General features: G+C 41.6%; 1 protein-coding gene across 1 annotated transcript in view; it reads right to left on the bottom strand.

Moving 5' to 3' along the window:
- Positions 1 to 21,732, bottom strand: part of ITGA2 (integrin subunit alpha 2) — a 48,258-nt gene that overhangs the window by 1,248 nt on the left and 25,278 nt on the right. Inside the window, exons 14-27 of the mRNA XM_066615771.1 lie at positions 21,340 to 21,476; positions 20,515 to 20,654; positions 19,553 to 19,704; positions 17,805 to 17,915; positions 16,546 to 16,628; positions 15,147 to 15,288; positions 14,333 to 14,425; positions 10,110 to 10,186; positions 9,888 to 9,971; positions 8,468 to 8,570; positions 7,202 to 7,312; positions 5,649 to 5,753; positions 5,150 to 5,263; positions 3,651 to 3,740 (exon numbers count right to left, since the gene is read on the bottom strand). Of these exons, the coding sequence (XP_066471868.1) occupies positions 3,651 to 3,740; positions 5,150 to 5,263; positions 5,649 to 5,753; positions 7,202 to 7,312; positions 8,468 to 8,570; positions 9,888 to 9,971; positions 10,110 to 10,186; positions 14,333 to 14,425; positions 15,147 to 15,288; positions 16,546 to 16,628; positions 17,805 to 17,915; positions 19,553 to 19,704; positions 20,515 to 20,654; positions 21,340 to 21,476 (1,542 nt within the window). The remainder of the gene's footprint in view (positions 1 to 3,650; positions 3,741 to 5,149; positions 5,264 to 5,648; positions 5,754 to 7,201; positions 7,313 to 8,467; positions 8,571 to 9,887; positions 9,972 to 10,109; positions 10,187 to 14,332; positions 14,426 to 15,146; positions 15,289 to 16,545; positions 16,629 to 17,804; positions 17,916 to 19,552; positions 19,705 to 20,514; positions 20,655 to 21,339; positions 21,477 to 21,732) is intronic.

Genomic DNA, 21,732 nt, shown 5'->3' with positions numbered 1-21,732 from the left:
AAGAAGTTAACAAGGAACTGGCCAATTTTTCATGAAGCAAATCTGATTACAAACACAGATGGTCCTGTTGGCTCCCAAAGATATTTAGAGCTTTCAAAACCAATGGAAATCTAAGCTGAGCACTGAAAATCTGGAAGAACAATTTCTTTTAAAGTGAACAATGTGCGAAGAGTTACAAAGAAATTTTCTGATCCAGTTTAAATTCATGACTTCTGGGAACTCCACCCTGAAACCATTTGGATATTTAAGACTTTATTGCTGGAAATAACGTTTATTGTTCTGGTGGCTGTATTCACATTTTTTATTATGGCTGTTTCCTATGTATTTTTGAACAGAAGCACCACAACAATGATTTTGCAGGTGACAGCAATCAGTAGCGTAATTCCAAAAGGGTGGCCTCTTCTGACTGTGGGAGAAAAAATAGCTTAGAGTGCAATCCTATAAGTTTTTACTTGAAAGTAAATTTCACTGGGTTCAAGGGACTTACTCTCATGTAAATGTTGCAACCTGAATTTCCTTTACATAGAGAATTTAATTTAACCCATTTCTCCCCAGCCCACAGGTGTACATATTTGATCCCTCTTGCATATGTATGCAACGTTAGGTGGAAATGGCTTAACCCAACAATGTCTGACAGTTTCTGTAATCAGTTCCATATTTCAAAATCTCATATTATTATATGTTCAGATACTAAATATATGATTGCAGAACTCCAAATCGCATATATCTTGCTAATCTAAAAAAAAAAAAAAACAATCAGGGAAATTTCAACTCTTAACAAAAGTGCAATGATCAGCAGTAATAAGGGTGAAAAAAATCAACAGTTAAAAAAAAGCTAATTCTCATATGGGGATTGATCAACTAATAAATACCCTAATATTTTCCTTAATGCATATTTTCCCACTAGGTAGCTGAAATGCACTGTAATCAGGTTATTGCTTCTTACATACTTCAGAATGTCACAGGAAAGGGCTGCTGCCTTCAGGCCCTGCGGAATTCCATGAGACCAGGGGTGCCCAAACCCCAGCCCGGGTGCCACTTGTGGCCCTTGAGGACTCCCAATTTGGCCCACAGGGAGCCCCCAGTCTCCAATGAGCCTCTGGCCCTCTGGAGACTTGCTGGAGCTCGTGTTGGCCCGATGCAACTGCTCTCAGTGTGAGGGCGACTGTTTGACCTCTTGCATGAGCTGTGGGATGAGGGTTCCCTACACTGCTTGCTGTTTCACTGCCTGCTGTTGCTATTTTTGTTTCCCCTCCATTAAAAAAAAAAATCCTCAGCTCTTCACATTCCTGCCTACAAAGTCATGTTGTCACTTGGTTTTCCAGTCCTCTGATCAATCTTCCTTCAAAGCCCCAGTTTTCTTGTCCTACAGGAATATTGTCTAAGAGGGTTGTCTCCTGCATCAATGGACTCCCTGTGCAATCATGTATTGGAATGCCGAATGACAGTGCCAGCCAGCAGCTCCTGAAGCCTTTCGGTCCAGCTTTGTCTGTCTAGACCAGGGGTCTCCAAACATTTTGGCCAGAAGGCTGCATCAAATATCTGGCACGGTGCTGAGGGCTGGAAAAAAAATTAAAATATAAAATTTATATAAATTAATTAGACATGGAACTTAGATGAGTGAATGAATGAGTGGGCTCATTCATTCTCTGGCCCTTAGAACACCCTCCAGATGCAACCAGAGCACAGTTCTAGTCATTCGGCCAAGTGGGCCTGAGGCTTTCAGGGGACAAGAGGCTGGCTATGGACCGGACAGAGGCTTGCTGCGGGCTGCATCTGGCCCCCAGGTTGGGGTTTGGAGACCCATGGTCTACCAACGGAGGTGAAGAGCTCATGGAATGCCATAGCATGCGTGTACTAAATGCAGGATCACATCAAAGGACATTGGATGACTGAAGGGGACAGGATCCAACTAACAGAGGCACTAATTCTAACTGTACTTGAACAGTTTAATTGATCGATCATTTTTTTTACTGGGACTAACATTGCAGTCCTGTTACTGGAAGTCACAACAGTAAAATACACTTAATGATTTCTAAAGAAATCGTTAGAACCTCACAGGTACATTTTAAGCTCTAAAAATTAGCAATATAGATTCAAGTACAATTGCCTTCAGGCAAATGCTTCCTGAAAAGTCAAGTATTAACTGGCCACTGCAATACAAAAAGGGAGGTGACTAAACATGTTTCAATCTATGTTTCAAAATGTGGGCTAGGACAGATAAATGCATGTTTCTTTTTCTTCACTAAGAAGAATTAACTTCTGTCAAGGCTGGTACATGGAGTAGAGATCTCTCTGCAGATCAGAGGCATTCCACATATGCTCCACAACAATGGCCCTCTCCTATGAAAATGTTTTGCATTGTGGAAATCACCTCAACATGTCCTAGGAGTAGAAACCAAACTCACAGCCCCCATTTCCCATAGTAGTTCCTTGTCCCAAACAACTACCAGCCAGATAACCTAAAACAGGGATTCTTAACCAGGGTTATCCATACCCCTCGGGGTACGGGAACCAAATGATAGGACTTGATCCCTGAACAACTTAAAACAAATTGTTGTTAGATTAGTTTATTATCTATCACTCTTATCAATATGGATTGAGATGTTCTGTTCCTAGTTATCCATAGGTAAAGTTGTTGTTGGCAACCTTCAGTCTTGAAAGACTATGGTATTGCGTTCTGCATGGTGGTTCTGGAACAGCGTCTAGTGTGGCTGAAAAGGCAGATTCGGGAGTGACAATCCCTCCACACTGGGAGCAAGTATAGTGTGACCCTGGCCTGTCTCCCTGGCTATGGGCCTTCCTTCTTTGGTTCTTTGCCTCAGTCTGTTGGCAAAGTGTCTCTTCAAACTGGGAAAGGCCATGCTGCACAGCCTGCCTCCAAGCAGAATGCTCAGAGGCCAAGGCTTCCCATCTGCTGAGGTTCATTCCTAAGGCTTTCAGATCCCTTTTGCAGATTTCCTTGTAGTGCAGCTGTGATCTACCCGTAGGGTGCTTTCCCTGCACAAGTTCTCCACAGAGGAGATCCTTTGGGATCCGACTTTTGAAGTCATACTGGTACCTAATAGGACTGATGATAATGATGATTTTGACAGTCTGGTGAAGGGGGCATGGGGACATATTGGGCAATCCACTGGAGTCTGTAATAGTAAGAAAAGTTAAGTCATTTCTGCCCAACGTTGCATATATGCAATAGGGACCAAATATGTGCACCTGTGGGCTGGACAAAAATGGGTTTAAGAACGCCTGCCCAAAAAGACTCAGCCATCTTAATTTTCTGAGGTCTGTAGGTTTCCACTTTCTTGTGTTTATTTGCAAAACTAAATGTTTACCATAACTATGTGAATTTACATTTAAATACCCAGAAGTTTGGTGGTTAAACAAGAATGTTTTATAGGTATGGTGCCAGCCAAAACTCAGGCATATGGAGTTAATTTAAATGTTCATGGTATTACTTGGCAGTTAAATCGGAGTTTCCAATAACTTTAAAATGCACAAGATAATCTATAAATGCAAGTAGAAGCAATATAACAGTTTTATAGGAGGAAGTTTTATAACTCGTGGCATGCCATGAGTTTTTTAATGAGCATAAAAGCATCATAACAGTGCCTAGAATGGTATGATTGAAAACCATAAACAGTTCTACTCACTGATAAAGTATTATCTCCAATCACAAATATATCTGAGTTGTGTGTATCAATTTCTGCACTTGCAGATAACTGTATTGTCTGGAAAGTTGACTGCAGAAGAAAAATGTAGGGAAAGTAAAATGTTACAATTAAAAATTACATTATTGTCATGAAATGCATTCTATTATTTAGGGCTTCTCATCAGTGTAAAAGTAACTTCTATAACATTTAAAAAGGAAGGGCGACTGACTTCCAAACCTGCAGCAATTAATATACTGTACAAAATTTCAAAGTTTTTTTTTCATGAAGGGATCATCAGTAATGCTACATCATCTTAGAAGACTCATTTTAAAGACCTTTCTTGAATCATACAGGTTTTTAAGACTAAAATTCTCTTGCTTATTCTAAAACAATACTAACTCAAAGCCTGCACCCAGTTGTGTTTTGGTCATTTCATAGGACATATTTTGTGATCATATACCTTGGCCTGATCTATATAGGTAGCACAATGAGTTGGTCAAATGAATTCCTCACTTCAGAATGCAGGTAGGGGAATCACATTTTAAAATGTTTTCTTATATTTAAAAAAAATAATCCTGGGGATTGCGCTGCTGCCTTCCCTCAGCCCCTGCTGCCTCCCCCCTACTCCCACAGGAACTTACTGCAGCTTTCAAATTCCCTGGGAGTTTGAAAACTGCAGCCCCAGGGGACGGCCCAAGTCCTGCAATCGGGCTACTCAAGCCCCATTGCCTGAGTACTCAACGGGGCTACTCAAGCCTTGCAAGCTGAGCAGCTCCATTTCAGGCCAGGAGGCCCGACACAGGGTTCTGGATCCAGTAGGATCCGACCCCTCTCACACTGCTCCCTCACCTACCCCACCTTTCCCCACCCTCTCTAGCCAAAGAATGCCTCCCTGTCCTGACTCACGTCTCTGCCTCTCAGAGCTTGACCTTTGCTCCGGGCAGTGTGTGGTGGGCGTCTGGCTAGTACTAACTCAGCGCAGACTGGTGCTGAGCCTGTGCCAGTACTGACCCTGCGCTAAGTCTCACAAGCGTGCCTTATGGTACATTGGTGACATTCATTGTCAGCGAAAGGTCAGTGCTGGGTCTTCAGGATCAGGCCCTAAGTGGTAGTCTATATCTCTTCTTCCTGATGTGCTAGTTTTTTCAGGGAACTCTTACATTGGGGGGGGGAGGAGCATTCATCAGCGGCATGCCTCACCTGCAATCTAAAGAGACACAGCTATTCTATCATCTACCATGTTATTCTCCATTTTGTTTCATGTGCTGACATTCATTTTTAACACTTCAATGGGTTTGTTACCATTTTAAACAGTAACAAATTTCTTACTTTCAATTACTTTGAATTCAACCTCAGTTATGATGATGGCTCAAATTTTACCTTTACAAAATTAGACAAAATTATGCCTAACAAACAAATAACTTTAGTGTTCAACTCTTTATATATCAACAAATATGAAACATCCAGAAACTGTTACTCATTAAAACAGTATTACTTACACTTGCAAATGTCCCATTCCAGATTCTGGTGGAAACATTCACATAATATTCAGCTTTCATCGTGAGATCTTTTAATTCGCAAGTGATTGTATTGCATTTGACGTTCTTGCAATTCTTTTAGATAAGGGAAAATATTATATTATTGCATTACTTGAATGTTATGAATTTTGAAGATGTTCAGGATGGCAATTCATATCATGAACTATTAATTCTATTTCTGGAATTAACTGTTTCAGATTAAAAGGTATTGCACATTTCGATACAGACCGACCCACCAATGTGTGTTCAGACCAGCAGGAGAAGCCAGCTGACTTACAGTTGTATATTCTATTCCCAACTCAACTCTAAGTCCAATGTAAAACTGAAAGTTGCATTTCATTCCCTACTGGTCTTAGATGTCCTCTGCAGGAAGAAGGAACATTCCAGCAGAAACAGGCATTTGATAGTGTTTTAGACAGTGTTATCTAAACAATAATTGTAGAAAGAGTCATCAACTCACCAGTTCTTTCATAGCTCTGAAATTTTCCTTCCTAAATGATACGGAATAACTTTTCTCTCCTATTTTATATGGATTGATTTGTGTATCACAGCAGATACCAGTGTCCTAGAAAGAGCACACAAAAGGTACACATAGGTATATTGAAAATTACACAATCCTGTGAAATTGAGGATCAGAAAAACTTTTTTTTTCAAAATGCATGATGCTTTTATATGAATCTGGTGTGCAGAATCCAAAAATGGCATTTGCCCTATCAACTCTAGTTGGTTTTGCCCTATCAACTCTAGTTTCGGAGATATGGGCATGGCCTTTTTAATGAATGGTTCATGGTGTATTCACTAACGAGGCTATGCCATATCTTCGAAACTAGAAGTGATAGGGCAAAACTGATGGCATTTTTGGATTCAGCAAATATACCCAGGAATATGTCTAACATTTAAGGCATTAATGTGTGTGGGCCTGTGTTATCTAATGCTCATTATTGCAAGTCTGCTGTAAGTAACAAATATGAATGTATTTTAAAAACACACTAGAGTTTATTAAAATCCAATATTAAATGACAGCACAGAAAAAAAATTTATAGGAACAGCCTAACAGCCCAGACTTCTGCGATTTATACATTAGATAAGATAGAGAGGCAGAATCCACCAGTCGGTAGCTTAGAGGGAAGGGGGAGACTGCAGCCCTATCTTCCAACACCCTTACACATTTTTTCCAGGGACTTGTAGCGCAGGGGCAGCAGGTGAGGCAGAACTGCCCCATCTTAGTCCACGGAAAAGCACCATAGCTGCTCCCCCTCCTTATACCCAAGAAAGCAAGTGTAAGGAGAGCCTCCTCAAGTGTAAGCAGGTTCAGTAACTGCGGTGCTTTTCCATGGACTACTATGGGGCAGTTCTGCCCCCACATCGCACATCCCTGATATTTTCCCCAGTCAAAATGGTTAGGAAAACATCTAAGGAGCTAGCTTTCTTTTACTACCATCTTCGCTTACCTCATCTCTCTATAACTACAGTAAAAATGTACTAAATCTGAGCAGCTGTACTAGTGCTAAACTCAAGCAGATACATATAAAGACAACTCGGTCAAGAAAACATCAATGTGGAAAATACCACACAGAAATCAAGGTTAAACATTATCTTGTGCCAGGTCACCATAAGTCTGTAAGACTCAACACTTGATCTAGCTGGAGAGCAACAAGATGAAAAATGCCAACCGGGTATCTGCGATTCAAAGGAACAAAAGATTATTTGAGCCCACTTTATTCCTATGTTTATCTGAACACAAGATGAGGCTGTGAGTCACTGTGAAACCGACATTCAAAAACCATTTCTGTGCTATGAAGGCATATTGATAGTCCTAGATCAGACACAAAATCTAAACAAAAGCTCCTGTTTTGCAGCTCTTGAAAATTTCTTAGTATGGGAGCATCAGCTTATTAGAGGGCAGGTGTAAATTGTTCCATCACTATTATTACTCCTTTCCACATGGCTTTGGGTTCAAATTGCATTAATTATATTTGTTATATATTTGACACCTACCAACCATTATTTTACCTGATTAGTGTGCACTGCAGTCACATACAACAATGGATTGTTCCGTTCAGTGTGATTTGGGATATGGATTTTTAAAGTTGCTGTGTTTACTAGAAAACTTCCTCTTGTGACCTGAAAAATAAACAAACAACTATCCAGATAAACACTGAAAGAAAACTCCTGCAGAAAACTCCTAAGTGGCCTGTGTTGGAAAGCTAAGAAATTGCAAGTTTAAAAAAAACAACACATAGGCTACAATGCTTTGCATACCTCTGAGCTGATCCAGAAGGACCTTCTTTTGTTATTTAATTTTTAAAAAGAATATCCAAATATTATAACATTGTAAGTATGTATTTTGAGTATAGAATTTGGGGGGGTTTGCTGTTGTGGAATTGGGGTGTGTGAGTTTTAATTTCAGATCTGATCCTGTTTGCCCATAAATACATACATAGCAATGCTGGTCATAGCTGATCTGGACAAACATCTGCAGACATACAGTTGCTACGGACCCCAAAAGAGATACACAAGTCACTAAGACACTTCATTTAATACCAGCCATCTTTTTGTTGGACAAATTGTGTCTGAAATTTTTTTTATCGTACTGATATGTTTATAGAACTTCTAGTGCCTTGTGCTGGAATGGTAGAGATTTATATCACTGGAAAAACCATCAATTTTGAAAGTATCCATGAATCTTATTTCCAAAATTTTCTTAGAGGGGGAAGGAGGTGGGAGGTGGCCAAGGGAAGTAAATAGCATTCAGCCTTCAGGAGAAGCACAGACATTGAGATGGGTTAACAAAGCAACAGAGACCCAGATGTTTACTAATTCAACATTAGTTCAGTGGGTTCCTTGCTGACTGATGCAGTGTACAGAAATTACTATGACTGCATTAGCATTATGGATAAAGGTTATAGTTGCCTGAGAATCTAATAATAGCCACCTATCAAGGAAGGTCAATAAACTTTTCAGCCTGGGAGTATGCCATGTAAGGCAGATGGAGTAACTGGATAGTTCTTCAACTGTTATGTGGCAACCCATCCATGGAGGACCAGTTGTTCTGGGGAAAAAGAAAAGCAGCCATCAACAGCTGCTTTGGAAGTCCACTCAGGAAAAACCAGAGTATAAATTGAATGAATGAATGAAGACTGAATTAATATGTGTTGTCTATTCCTGAACTAGTCCAGTAACCTGTCTCTGACACTAATTAGTTCATTCTGCTTCAGCCAGAAATGCAAAATAGAATAGGATGTATATATGTAGAATATAGAGGAAATGTTTACTCACCTTAACAGAAAAATTGAATGCAGCTCCTATTTCATCAAAGGTGTTTACAGTGGAAGGAACATTATTATCAGAATATATCTCATAAAAGTTCATGCTGGTAAGCCTGAGCAAAAACAGATTATTAATAAGCACATTTTTGGTATCTTAATGGGTGGTTTCGATATAAAATGAAAGCGGCTGAGATCAGAAATATATCTGTAAGAGAATCACATACAGGTGCACTGCTGTTTATTTTTTACAACAGCAGTGTCAAATATACAATAGGTTGTATCTGGAGTGTTGCACTTTTGGAAGCAAAGCTGTCAGAAACTGCTGGGTAGTCCCTCCTTCCTTTGCAAACCCCCCCCCCAACGTTACATTATATTCTGCAGCACTAGCAGAGCTAAGGGATGCCAGTGGGGTTCAGGGCCTCGGGTATCACATGGGTGCCTCATGGGACTGTGATGGGGTGAGGTATCACAAAGGGGGGTGGAGGAGAGAGTATTGCAGTAGCGAGGAGCACCTCCTCCTGCAGCCACTCAGAGCAGTTGTGCACCACTCTGAGCAGCCAACTGCTTCTTTTGCTTTTTTCCCAACCCTCAGCAGTCACAGCATGATAGAATCATAGAGTTGGAAGGGGCCTAACAGGTCAGCTAGTCCAACCCCCTGCCTTAGGTAGGAAATCCTCTTAGAGCACCTCCAACAGGTGCTTGTCGAACCTCTGCTTGAATATCTCTAGTGAGGGAGAGTCCACCACCTCTCTCCAGAATCTGTTCCACCACCGAACCGCTTTTCATAGGGTATGAGGGCTTCAGTAGGGAGGAGTCTTATCAGGCTTACTCTGAGAGACATGTAATGCACACACACCAGGAATCTATTGCTTGCACATTGGGTGGTATCTACAGCAGTAGTGAGGCCCGTATCCTATTCCCCTTGACAGCCTCAATCTGCCTTCCCAAGTCCACTCGGAGTTGTACCAGCTAGACCTATTTGGCCAGTAGAGGCTTATGCCTGGTCAAGGGAACAAATGAGGAGGAGGAGAAGACTACCTCCCCCCCCCCCCACAGGATGTGGTGCATGTTTCAGTGGCCCAGCTGCATCAGTGGGGTAGGGATTTGATAGGATTAGTCTGTTCGAGTTTGTTGTAGGGTGAATTCATCAAGGACTGCCCCTTTGTACTGTACAATAACAACAGAAGAAAAATGTTCATGCCCTTTACTCGGTTGTGTACACATCTTCTTTGCTTCACCATTCCTATAAAAGCTAGAATCAGGATGAGAAAATTCAGTACAATAATAGGTATGTGGGCTGTGGCCAAGATTTCTGCTTCTGTTGGTTAATCTAACATTTATAGAGGTCCAAAAGATGACAAGGACTCTGCCTTGTTGTATTAACACTGATAAATTTCTGCAAAAGCAGAAATTGGCTAGGTTAGGATTACCTTGTTAAGTGAAGTTCTGCATCATAGCGAAGTGGAATTGTTAGGTTGACCTGATTGTTTGTATCATCCTCTTCATAACTTGCACTATATATAATACATAGAAAAGAATCATATATTGAAACACTGCCTTTATACACATCGCCTGGCAGTAACAATTAGTTATTGCTATTAGCTGTGGGGAATATGTTACAAGGTTATATGAAATATTTATATATACTATACCTCAAAGCTTGAAAACTTAAAACTGCCAGATTCTGAAGACTATTCAAATTAAAGTCAAAAGTAATATCAAAAGATACCTATGCAAAACAGAGATGAAAGGTGAAATTAAAACAAGCAAAGTAACTGTCACTAATCATCAGAATTATTTTAGGGCACTATCTTCAATATCTGCATTATCATTATTAGGTTTGGAATAGCTTCATGTTCTCTTAAGTGTCATGTCATTTCTAGTCTTTCCTCAAGATCCTAGTCTTCAGCATTGCTCTTCTTTGTCCCCCACCCAAGCCTTACTTTATGCACATCCCCACTGTTAACTGCTTGTCCTCCACCTCCCTGAATCCACCATAACTCCCTGCACCACAATGCCCAAGCAATGCCTGCTATATTACATATATAATTAGTTTTGGCATGTTGAGGCCTCATCAGGGAAGGGAACATTTGTTCTCTTCTCCCGGGGTAACACTTGCTGCAGCTATGGGTCAAGTCAGACCTGTACCAGAAATATTGCTGACACAAGTCCATAAGAGCCTATGATGACCCATAAAGAGCCTAGAAAGGATCTGGTGAGTGCTTCCACCGCCGCTCCCCCTTCCTAGACTAATCCACTCTCCCCATCCCATTTCCCTTCCCATTCTGCCCACCCCTGCCCTATTCCACACACCCCCGCTATCCTCCCAACCCCTGTGCAGGCTTACCTGCACTGGGAGGTGTCCGCGGTCCTAATTTGCATGGACTTGGTCACATGCTCTGGCTGTTTTGCCCCTGCAACAGCCACAAAGCATGTTATGCCAGCAAAACATACTTTCCACCAGCATAACACGCCTATAGGATTGGGTCCTTAGTGTAAATCCCCAACCTTACCTTCCTTCATCCCTGCTTTATGTATCCTCTTAGACCCTGGGCTTATTTCTCCCACTGTCCCATGTGAGTGAACACTCCATGCTTATGGAACCTCTAACTAATTCTTAAAATATGCTTGAAGTTTTACGGGGCAGCACTGATCACTACTTAGAGGGAGAGAACCAGGATAGGAAGACAGCCTGAGCAACTCCTTTCTTCCCATCCCCTTCAATCTAGTGATAGAACCAGTTATCTGATGGGGAGAACCATTTCCATACATATGAACCTACTTAGATTGTGTCCCAAGACCTTGCTCCAGATACCCTACACCTAATTTTGATAAGCACTGTGTGACTACACATGACAGAGCAATTTCAGCAGTAGTGTCAATACTGTGTAGCTCCCTTCTCAGGCAGACTTGCTTGGCTCCCTCATGAATAGAATTCAGATGACAAGTTAAGACTACCGATTTAGAGTGGGATGATATATTTCTATTCATATTGGCTGGGGATAAGAATAGGCCTTCAGTTTGGCTGTACTTGTCGTAAGAGGCAACTAAACAGCCACCAGGTAGATGGGACTCATTAGCCTGGGAAAGCAGCTCATCTAAGAGAAGGAAAACTCTGATCCCAAACCTCCACTGCCTTGTGGCTACATCCAGTTATGGAAAAGGCTTCAGGAGTCAACCTCGAGGCAAAATCCGGAGCCAGAGTCCCTGAGGCAGTTCATGGATGAACACAGTCACGTTCTGGCAACTCCTGCGACGCCGCTGGAACCAACCATATTGACCTCTGCCTTTCCACTGGACCATTTCAGCGACATGGAGAGGGGGGATTTGCTGCATGGGAAACAGTCTATCCTCCATATCTACTTTACCCAGGCTTCGCGCACTGGAGAGGACACTGTTCCAGAATCACCATTCAGAGCGCGATACCATCATCTTCTAAGACTGAAGGATGCCATCAAAAAAAACTCATATTTATATCCCAGTTTTTTAGCCTTTCAGATCCCGAATAAGAATGGAACCTATTTTTTTAATACAAGGTCTTGGTCTCTCTCTTTTTCTCTGCACTTACTTTGTGCTGCCTCTTCAGCAGACTGTTGTTCCTGGACTGAGACTAGTCCTGAACCAGCCCCTACCCTATTGTTTGTGACAGATTATTTATCTAGCTATTTGTTTAATATTTAAACAGCAGTAACGATATCTGCAATTGTTTAATCAGAGCTTGATTTACAGTCATCAACTATTTCATCAAGTTAGCGTGTGCTGTGGCTAAATGCCCAGAAGGCTATTGTAACTGTGTGATATAAACATTTGATACATCTTCAGCTACAAACATTTATTGTTGTTTTTCCGCAACCACAAACCATTTATACTGTGAAGACTGGAAGTGTTGGCAGTGTAGCAGTGAAAAACCACACATACTCCCAGTGCTCAATACGCTGACTTTGTCAAGTGGGCTAAATTGTAATTTGAATTTCAGCCTGAGGTGAAGTTGCACAGCTTCACCAGTAGGATCCTGTAGCTTTCTCAGTAGATATCTTTGTGGATTTTAGCCACCCATGCTTAAATGCTACACAATGGCAGGACAGCCACAACATGTTTGTTGCCAGTAAAAGAAGTAGATTCCAGATTTTATTTTTTAAAAATGATGGCAGTTCAGCATATTAAGTAAAAAAGAAAAACTCATTTTCTATTTAAAAATGTGCTTTAAAAAAATTATAGCTCATTGAATCCTGACACCTCAAGGCAAGAGAATTTCTGTGATGATGGTCTCTGTGTGCACATGCATGAATCCATGTTGTGGTGGAGGTTCTTTCTACTGTCTCCAGTTCAATTTTTTTGTTGTGTGCATGTTGTAGTGAGTGTTTATGGTTGATTTACTTAATAGTGCTATCATTTTGCTTTTATTTCATGCTATGTGCCACCCGGAGGCCTTTTTAGTGAGTAAATAAATATTTTTAATAAACAGAAACAAAATCCCATTAGAATAAATTAGAATTAAACAAAAAGCTAAAAGAAACCGTAAAGCCTCAGCCCCTTTATACTGGGAGTATACTACACTCAGGACGCAATCCTAACCCACTTTCCAGCACTGACATAAAGGCAATGCAGCTCCTAGATCTAGCCAGCTGTCCCGCCCCCTCAGGTGAGCCAGCCAATCAGCTGGCAACAAGCCCTGCTGCCGGCTGATAGGGGGGCAGGCATGGCAATCTTTGCCAGCGCGCCATACAGGCGTGCTAGCAGCCCTTCCCTTACTTTGAAGAGGCCGTGAATGCCACCCAACTGCAGGAAGCAGCGCACATCCCAGGGGCACCGCTTTGCCAGTGCTGGAAAGTTGGTTAGGATTTGGGCCTCAATTGCCTCTTGATTGCCTCTACATGTATGGGCCACCTTCACTTCTCATAGCACTAAGCTTTTGATCATGGTTTCAAGCAGCTGTTCACAAGAGTGCAAGTACTGACTTTAGAAAGGAGATGAACAGGGACAAAAATGACAAGTTGTCCAGTGTAACAAACACTGAATAAATATTAAATTTAAACAGAGAAGTGCAAAAACCTAACTCTGATTATGAGGATTGCTAGTTAGAAAACAAAAAAATACAGAAGGGCAGAAACCAACCCTGCTTTACCTCTAGTCATTTATATAATATGAATAAGCATTTATAATTAGTTTATTAATTATACAACCCTGTGAAGCATGTGATCCTTTTTCCTATTTTATAATTGAGGAGCAATGGTTTTACCAAAGTTACTTTATTTCCACTGCTAGTGTCCCTATTCCAAGATCCCTGATTCATGTTACAGCAGAGAGATGCTTAAACAGATCCGAAAACTGATTACAATTTGCCACAGAACAACTAAAGCCAGTTTCCTTTTGTGCATATGTGTATTTTTCCCCTTCAAAAAACTGAGGTTTTTTCCCTCCCATTTGCTTATACAATGATTTATATACATTCATCTCTTGATGATAGAAAATTCAGTGCCAATTGTAAATTTTCAATTGCAAAGAGAAGCAGTGAAACTGACAAACTTGCAGCAGCAAGCATGGATATCTTTCTTCATGGTAGAGGTGATTTCAAGCCACTTGAAAATTTTAACTGAAGGGACTTCATCAGTCTCAGGGCACAGGTAAGGGAAAGCTTGTTAGTTTCACTGCTACCTTTGCAGCTTTCCTACCTAAGCTTGTGCAATATCCAAAAAATCTCTTTTCTCTGAAAAGAAGAAAGCTTGCATTTTCAGCCACCAATTCCCCCTGCCCTCACTACCCACAGAATAGAAATTAAGTGACAAAAGAGGTCCCAGAGAATTTTCCACATGGAATTACTAACCTGTCACATTATTGCAACAGTCATGATTTAAATAAGAAATTTCAGAGATACCTGTTGACCTGCTTTAAAAACAGGATAGCTGATTTGGCAGATAACAAGCTGTGGGATAGCTGTCATGTGACAGGAAACTTCCGTTCCATCCACCTAAAGACAACAAGCAGATGTTTGGAAATATGAAATTCTACTACAAGACTGTATAAAGCTTTCTGTCAGTATGGTTTTAAAGGCTGAGCTTCCTCTCTCCTGGGGCAATACATTCTGGGGTGAGACTGGGAGGAGAGAGGAACCTCAGTGCAACCTGGAAGTAGGTCTTTCAAGGCTAGAAAAAGCTCTGCACGCTGAGAAATGGAGTGGTATGGCCGGGAAATGGTAGGAAAAGTGATTTCGTCGCTTTTTTGTTTTAAAGGGGCTTTAAAAGTGGACCCCAGTATCCGCTGGCATCTGTGATGTGTGTTTTGCCCCGGTTCCATTTTTCTTCCCATGCTGAGCAAAATGCTCCCCCCGCGCTGAGGCTCCCTGGCACACTGGCTGCTCCGCCCCCCTCCAGCTACGCCACCAGTGGTATGTCAAATCCGTGGATTGCAGATCTGTGGATATCACAGGTTGACTGTACACTCTATTGTTGAGTTTGCCGGTGACTTTCTCTCTTGGGTAAACTGAATTATTAGAACTAAAGTCTGTTTTATGAAAAAGAGAGCATTAAGCGGTCCTATTACATTAGGAGAAACCTTTGCACTGGTGAGGGGGAAGGTTGTTTCCACTTGCGAAAGCAGGGATGGGTATAGTTCTAAAAGGAAATGTAAAAATCATAACTGGTATTGCTAACAGCAATAGCTGTAAACACTGAGATAAACATCATACCTACCGGTGCAGAAGACAAAGCAAAAAACAAGTTTTGAGAAAAAGCAATCTGAATTCTGGTGTTGTACGCATTTTCATTCTTGTTTCTCAGCTTTGCACTGAACACTAATTTTTTGTTCTTACTGTTGATAATAAAGGGTTGTTTGCTGTTTCAGAAAATAAAAAAGAAAATATATATATATATAAATACATTTAGCTTCAGGCTACGGAAAGAGAAGCATATGTACTGAACAAAAACAAACCGGTTTCAATCCAGCATGCAGTCATGAACACTAAAGTTCCACAGAAATTAGCAGAAACTATGCTTTGCTTTCACATGGGTGGAACTTTATGGCCCAGAGTCTAACCAAGGCCTGCACTGCCAGAATGCTTGTTCCACTGGTGTAGGCTGCTGTAAAAACACCGTAAAGCGCTTTGCAGCAGTGCAGAGAGCTCCTGTGCGTAATGGAGGCCCCCCAGAGTTGGCAAGCCCTGCACAGGGAGCAGATTGGGGGGATGGCAGGGAGGGGGTTGAACAGGGCAGAAAGGGCAGGAGATGGTTTGGGCAAATCAGGCCTGGGAGAGGGCAGGCTTGGCAGCAGCGCACACCAAATCCTGACCCCCTTTCCAGGTCTGATCCACCTGTACGGACCAATGCAAACTTGCGTCATTGATATCACTGGTGCAGATCCAAGGTGACCCATAGTGGTTGCAGGGGCTTACCCTGGACAAAAGGACAAATGTTCCCCTACCCCCGAAGAGACCTTTAGCAGCCAAAAATCCTTTGTGGGATGCAGTGTAGCCTGTGCTGGTGCTGCTGCATTGCCATGGGAGGATTTAGGTTGGGTTGGGCTGCCTGGCTATAAATCTATACATATGTACCTAGGAGCAAGTCCCATTGAATTCAGTGGGACTTACTTCTGAGTAGGCATTATAGCTTGCACTGTACAGTCAATCTTATCTGAAATTTTTGTTTGCAAACAAGGGCCTTGGTATTCACTTATTTCTCTAGTGTTATGCACACCGTTCTTTATGGGAATCACAAATTTAATCTACCATTTCACTAGAGCAGCAATTTTCAACCAGTGTGCCATGGGAGTTTGGGAGAGCGTCATTTATTAGTAGGGCCACTGGGGATGTGAGCCTCCCACTGGCAGTGCAGTGTGCCTTGTCCAATACAGTACCTTGTCAATTGTCCAAAAATTGGTGGTGTGCCTTGACAATTTTAGCACCTTATCAGTGCTGTGAGATGAAAAAGGTCGAATATCACTGCCTTAGAGATTAATAATATTTGCAGACGTTTCTCACTTAGGCTTGATGAAAGCAAAAGGTGTTACATACACACGTTTCCCCATTTATTCAAAATATTTTCTGCATTTTCTGTTGCTCTTATGGATGGGATGAAGGAGAAAAACATGCCTTACCCAGTATGTGTTTTCTGCTGAACAGCAAGAACAAGATCTGTACTGCAGACTTCATCATCCCCACAATCTTTAATAAATGGTATCTATAACAGTACAAAAATGACTTTAGTTTTTTTCAGTGAGTGAAAGGGCATGAGATATTAATAAAATAAAAAATGGACTTACTAATGTCAAGAAAAAAATGCACCACTAATGACTACATTTGTGTAACATCTAACTGCGTTACCTTGGTTCTTTCATGTTAGAACAGTGGTTCTCAAACTGGTGGGCCACAGCCCACCAGGCTGAGAAACTTTAAGGGGCAGGGAAGGGAAGAAGAACCATGTCACTGCCAGGATCTCAGGGGCTTTCCAGAAACTTATCTCTGCCCGCGGCATCCTCTTGGGGATGCGGGGAGCTCTACCCTCTAGGCCCCCTGCACCTCAAAATAATAAAAAAGCGATTGTGACCCACTTCCAGGTCACAATGGCAAAACTGGATGTCTTCTGGGGACTGCCTTCCCCCCACCAACACTTACCTGCAGTCCCTATGAGTTTGAGAACTGCTGTGTCTGAACATAGGCTTCTGTGGGTCTGCACATAATTTCTACACTTTTTACTGGAGCAAAATTGTGCCCTGCAATTACCTAAATACTACACAAAGAAAAGTCTAATTATGAGACCTACAAATTGCGCTATGAAAATTGCTTATTTTGTATCATTTAGGGGTAATTATGTGCATTCACTGGCACAGGTCCAAGTAGACCCCTCTGCCCTGTTACCCAGAGAAGACCTCCACAAGTGCCCCCCTCCACAGAATGCAGATGTAGCAATTTTGGCATTGCTGCAACAGCGCGGCAGAAGCATCAGATTGGGTCAGTGTGTTTCCATTGGTTAAGGAAAAAAGCACAGAGCTATGCAAGGAACTAGATTATAACTTTCTGACCCTGAAAATGTTGTCCATCTTCCCATGTCTCCAACTCAAGATTTTGAGACCTCATCAGGTATTGTCCACTCGAGATCAGCTCAATCTTAACCTTAAATGCAAGCTGAGACTCAGAATGCTAAGCTCTGTACACAATATCCAATTTTATATTTGTTTTGTCTAATCGTGACATTGAGGAATTCATACAGCCTTAGCTATTTGCCAGTGCCATCAAAGTGCTGTTCCTTCACCAGCATCACAACAACAGGTTTTCTGTAATCACAGAGGCATTCATACAGGTGATGTGCCAATTTATGTGTTGATCAAGCAAGGAGACTGTGGGTTGATATACTTACACTATGAGAAACAGATGCAGGTGAGGTTTCATCCAGAACAGGACTGGAACCAGGATTCTTGAGGCGAATATCAATGCGTACACTAAGGGGGTCAACAGCATCCGAGGGCTCCTATTAACACACACATACACAGAAATAATTGACTGGCACCAGTTTAGTTGGCATTTCTAATATAACAATTTCTGCCCAACCCACAGGAGTACACATTTGATCCCTGTTGCATATATGGGTCCCTTTGGGGAGAAGGGCGGGATAAAAATAAAGTTGTTTATTATTATTATTATTATTATTATTATTATTATTATTATTATTATTATTATTATTATTATATGCAATGTTGAGCAGAAATGGCTTAATACTTAAAACATACTGACAGATGGTGGCATAGCTGGAGGGGGGCAGAGCACTCAGCCTGGCCCCTCCCTCCGCTTGCTCACCCTGCTGTGGCTCCCTGCCAGGCTGAGTGCTCCACCCCCCAGCTATGCCACCGCTGACAGAGTGCTTCCATTCAATAATTATTCAAAGTAACTGTTTTGCTTCTTACTGGTTGCACCAAGCAAACATGTCTCTTCTTTAACACAGTGCTATAAGCATGCAAGCTTATAGAACAACATGCAGGCAAGCAGGCTGGATACTATAAAGACACAGCCAGAACATTAACAAGGAAACAGGAAGCTTCCTGCTAACATTTGCTTAGGGCCCAATCCTATCAGATGTGCGCCAGCCCAGCACTGGTGTTCAGTGTAGCAAATGTGCCATAAGGCACAACTGTGACACTTAGTGGCGGGCAGTGCTGGCTCAGTATGAGCACACACTGAACCAGCGCTGGGCGGATGCCAGTTGAATGCCACAGGAGCTCCCGGCGAGTGCCAGGTGATGGAATGGTGAGTGGAGGGGGGGAGGGCAAGGAAAGGCGGGGTGGGGTGGAAGCAGGACAGAGACGGCAGCAGGCTAAGCAGCTGTATCCTGACTCCCAGCCTGGGAGACCCGACATGGGTCTCCTCAATTCTGCGCCTGTTCAATAGCAGGGACATATCTGAGGAACACCCATTGGGGCTGCCCAGGTCTTACATGGGGTAAGGGAGTGTAAGCTCCCTTATCCCAAGGACACCTGGCACTGCTTCCCAGCCCTGCTGGACGCAGCAGTCGCCATTTCAGTACCACAACAGCCTTGGGTGCTGGGAAGCATAGGATGGGGCTGTTAGTCTCTTCTAGCATTCAGGCTGCCTGCCTATGTTGTTCTATAAGCTTGCATGCTTATAGCATTCTATAAAAGGAAGAAACACATTCTTGCCTGGTGCCACCAGTAAGAAGCAAAACAAAGTTAATGGGCACGGAGGGGTGCACAGAAATAGGGTTCTCTCATATCTGCGGTTTCCATATCTGCCGGAGGCCTGGAACATATTATATCCAACTTGAAACAGAGACAAATGGACAAATCACCTTGACTAGTTCTCACAATAGGAAAACAGAAGAACTTGTAAAGCCATTTCTGGATCATATCACTTCAGACTGCAAGTGAAAGCTATAGTCACAGAATGTTTCTCCATGCATAAAAAAAAAAGCCTCAGACATGCATCTTAGCTTATAGGCATTATAATATTATTACTGCAATTTCTATGACACCATTCAGTATAAATTCTCAGAATAATAAGAAAAATAGTACAATAAAAACCCACAGAGTAAAAAAAAAATGATTCAAAAGTTTAAACCTAATGTGATATACAGAAGGGTTGGGTAGTATTTACCTGGACATTAAAAGCATGCTCTGTACAGGTCATTATGGGACGGACTATGATATTACTCTGCAGGTACCGCTCATTGTTTTCTTTAAATAATCCTCTAGAGGTCACTCTATAGGATAGGAGATCAGCATCCAACGTCAGGTTGTATCTCACAGCTGGAGGGAAAACAGAAAATAGAACAGACTTTGAAAGAGCTCCTGTTGATCTGAGAAAGTTAAGTACAAAAATATACAGCTTCAGTCTCTATGGGAAGCTTTAGGTAACCTGCTCTTTTTCTGCCTCAGATTTCAATCTTGTGCATGCTGACCAGGGAAAAAGCCCCATTGAAGACAATAAAACTTACTTCTAAGTAAACCTAAAGAAGATCAAAGTATTTGTTCCTAAATTGTAAAATGTAAATCACAATACTTTCATTTGCCCAGCTGTGCAAGCCCCAGGAATAATAGCACCACATTAAGAATAATACCAGTCAATCTCTGAGATTGCATTTGCATTTGCATATGCATTTGCATATGCATCATGCATATGCATGATTGCATTTGCATATGTAACAAGTGCTGTGCTAATTATGTGTATTAATAAATACATCTTTCTAATGAATAAATAAATACAATTCTTCTTAATTTCACTTCATTAACAAGACCTGGCCAATCTACAAAGAAAGCCTATAAGCAAAGGTTTGCTCATGCTTACAAGTTCATCACTCAGTTAGACAAGTAGATGCTTACAAATTCATCACTCATTAGAATTTGGCAGGTGGAAAAGTCAAATAAGTACAGTAGCTGCATTCCCCGCTACTAGAACACCTGCTGCCATAGAAACCGTTCAATAAATATTATAACAATAAATGTACTAGCACTTCCCAAAAATATGTCAGGTGTTAGGATTCTTTCTGATTAGCATCAGAACTTAAGCAGAACTCTTTCATAAAAATAAATGTCAAATAAAATATGAGAAATACTTACCCACTTGATTAGTGCTATTGTTGGGCCTAAATGTGGCACTGAAACATATCTGGAGGACTACCTCCGTATTCTTGTTCAGCAGGCTGATCCTCTTTGGTGTAGACGAAATATGTATAGATACATCTGCTATACTCCAAGACCTAAAATACAGACAAAAAAAAAGGTTTTTTCTAGGATAAATCTATCTAACAATTAGAATTTAAACAAAAAAAATTATAATAAAGATGACTTAAGACAACTAGAATAGTAAGTAGTCTTAGGAGACTACATATTAGGAGAACTTCTAGAGGTTTGTACAGCACAGAGAAGACATAAATAAACGGACCTGTGCCAGAGTACAAATATCCAACATCACATTTAAATTAACAGCCCAATCCTAACCAGCGCAGCAGTGGCAGAATGAGCACATCCATATCACAAACATACCATAAGGCACACTGCAGTGGTGTGGAGACTCATGGCACAAGCAGAAAGGCCTGCACCAGCCTGCTGGCACCAGTCAAATGTGTGCACCCATCAGAGCAAATATGCTCTCTGCATGCTACAAAGGGGAAGATTGGGCCCGGGAGGAGAACAGGAACGGCAGCAGTAGCTACCACCATATCCTATCCCCCTTCCCAGGCCTGATTACCTGACATGAGACATTCCCACTGGAATGCTAACGATTCACATGGAGCAAGCAAGGAGCACCCAATTTAAAGGCTGTGTTGGATGCATGTAGCTCTGCATGAATAAGGTTATTTCACAGACCCAGAACTGGAAGAAAGGTAGCAACAGGGGAGGAAGCAACTTGCTTTGTGAGTTCATTAAAAATCCAGAACTTACCAGAGTTGAATCACATTTCCTTCAGCACCCACAGATACATCGGTAATTCCATCACCATTTAAATCACTGCGGCCATCGATTGATCTTCCAAAAAACTGGAGTTGCTGGCCGAATGCAGGTTCTGATCCTGAAATTTTCTGGAAAGAGAAATTGATTACAACAGTCAGTTGGTCTCCACACACACACACACACACACACACACACACACACACACACACACACACACACAGAGTTTCAGTAACAATATTAGACTACATATAGTTCGAAGACTCTCCCCATTAATTTCTATAGTTTATACTTTCATTAATTTTATACTGTGGATCTTCCATCAGCTTATCAGAGTAATACTACCCCAATAACAAAAAAGGACTCCCAAAAAGTATACTGATATAC

The sequence above is a fragment of the Tiliqua scincoides genome, chromosome 2 (assembly GCF_035046505.1).
Source record: "Tiliqua scincoides isolate rTilSci1 chromosome 2, rTilSci1.hap2, whole genome shotgun sequence".
Lineage (NCBI taxonomy): Eukaryota > Metazoa > Chordata > Lepidosauria > Squamata > Scincidae > Tiliqua > Tiliqua scincoides.
This window is presented reverse-complemented; position numbering and strand designations above follow the sequence as displayed.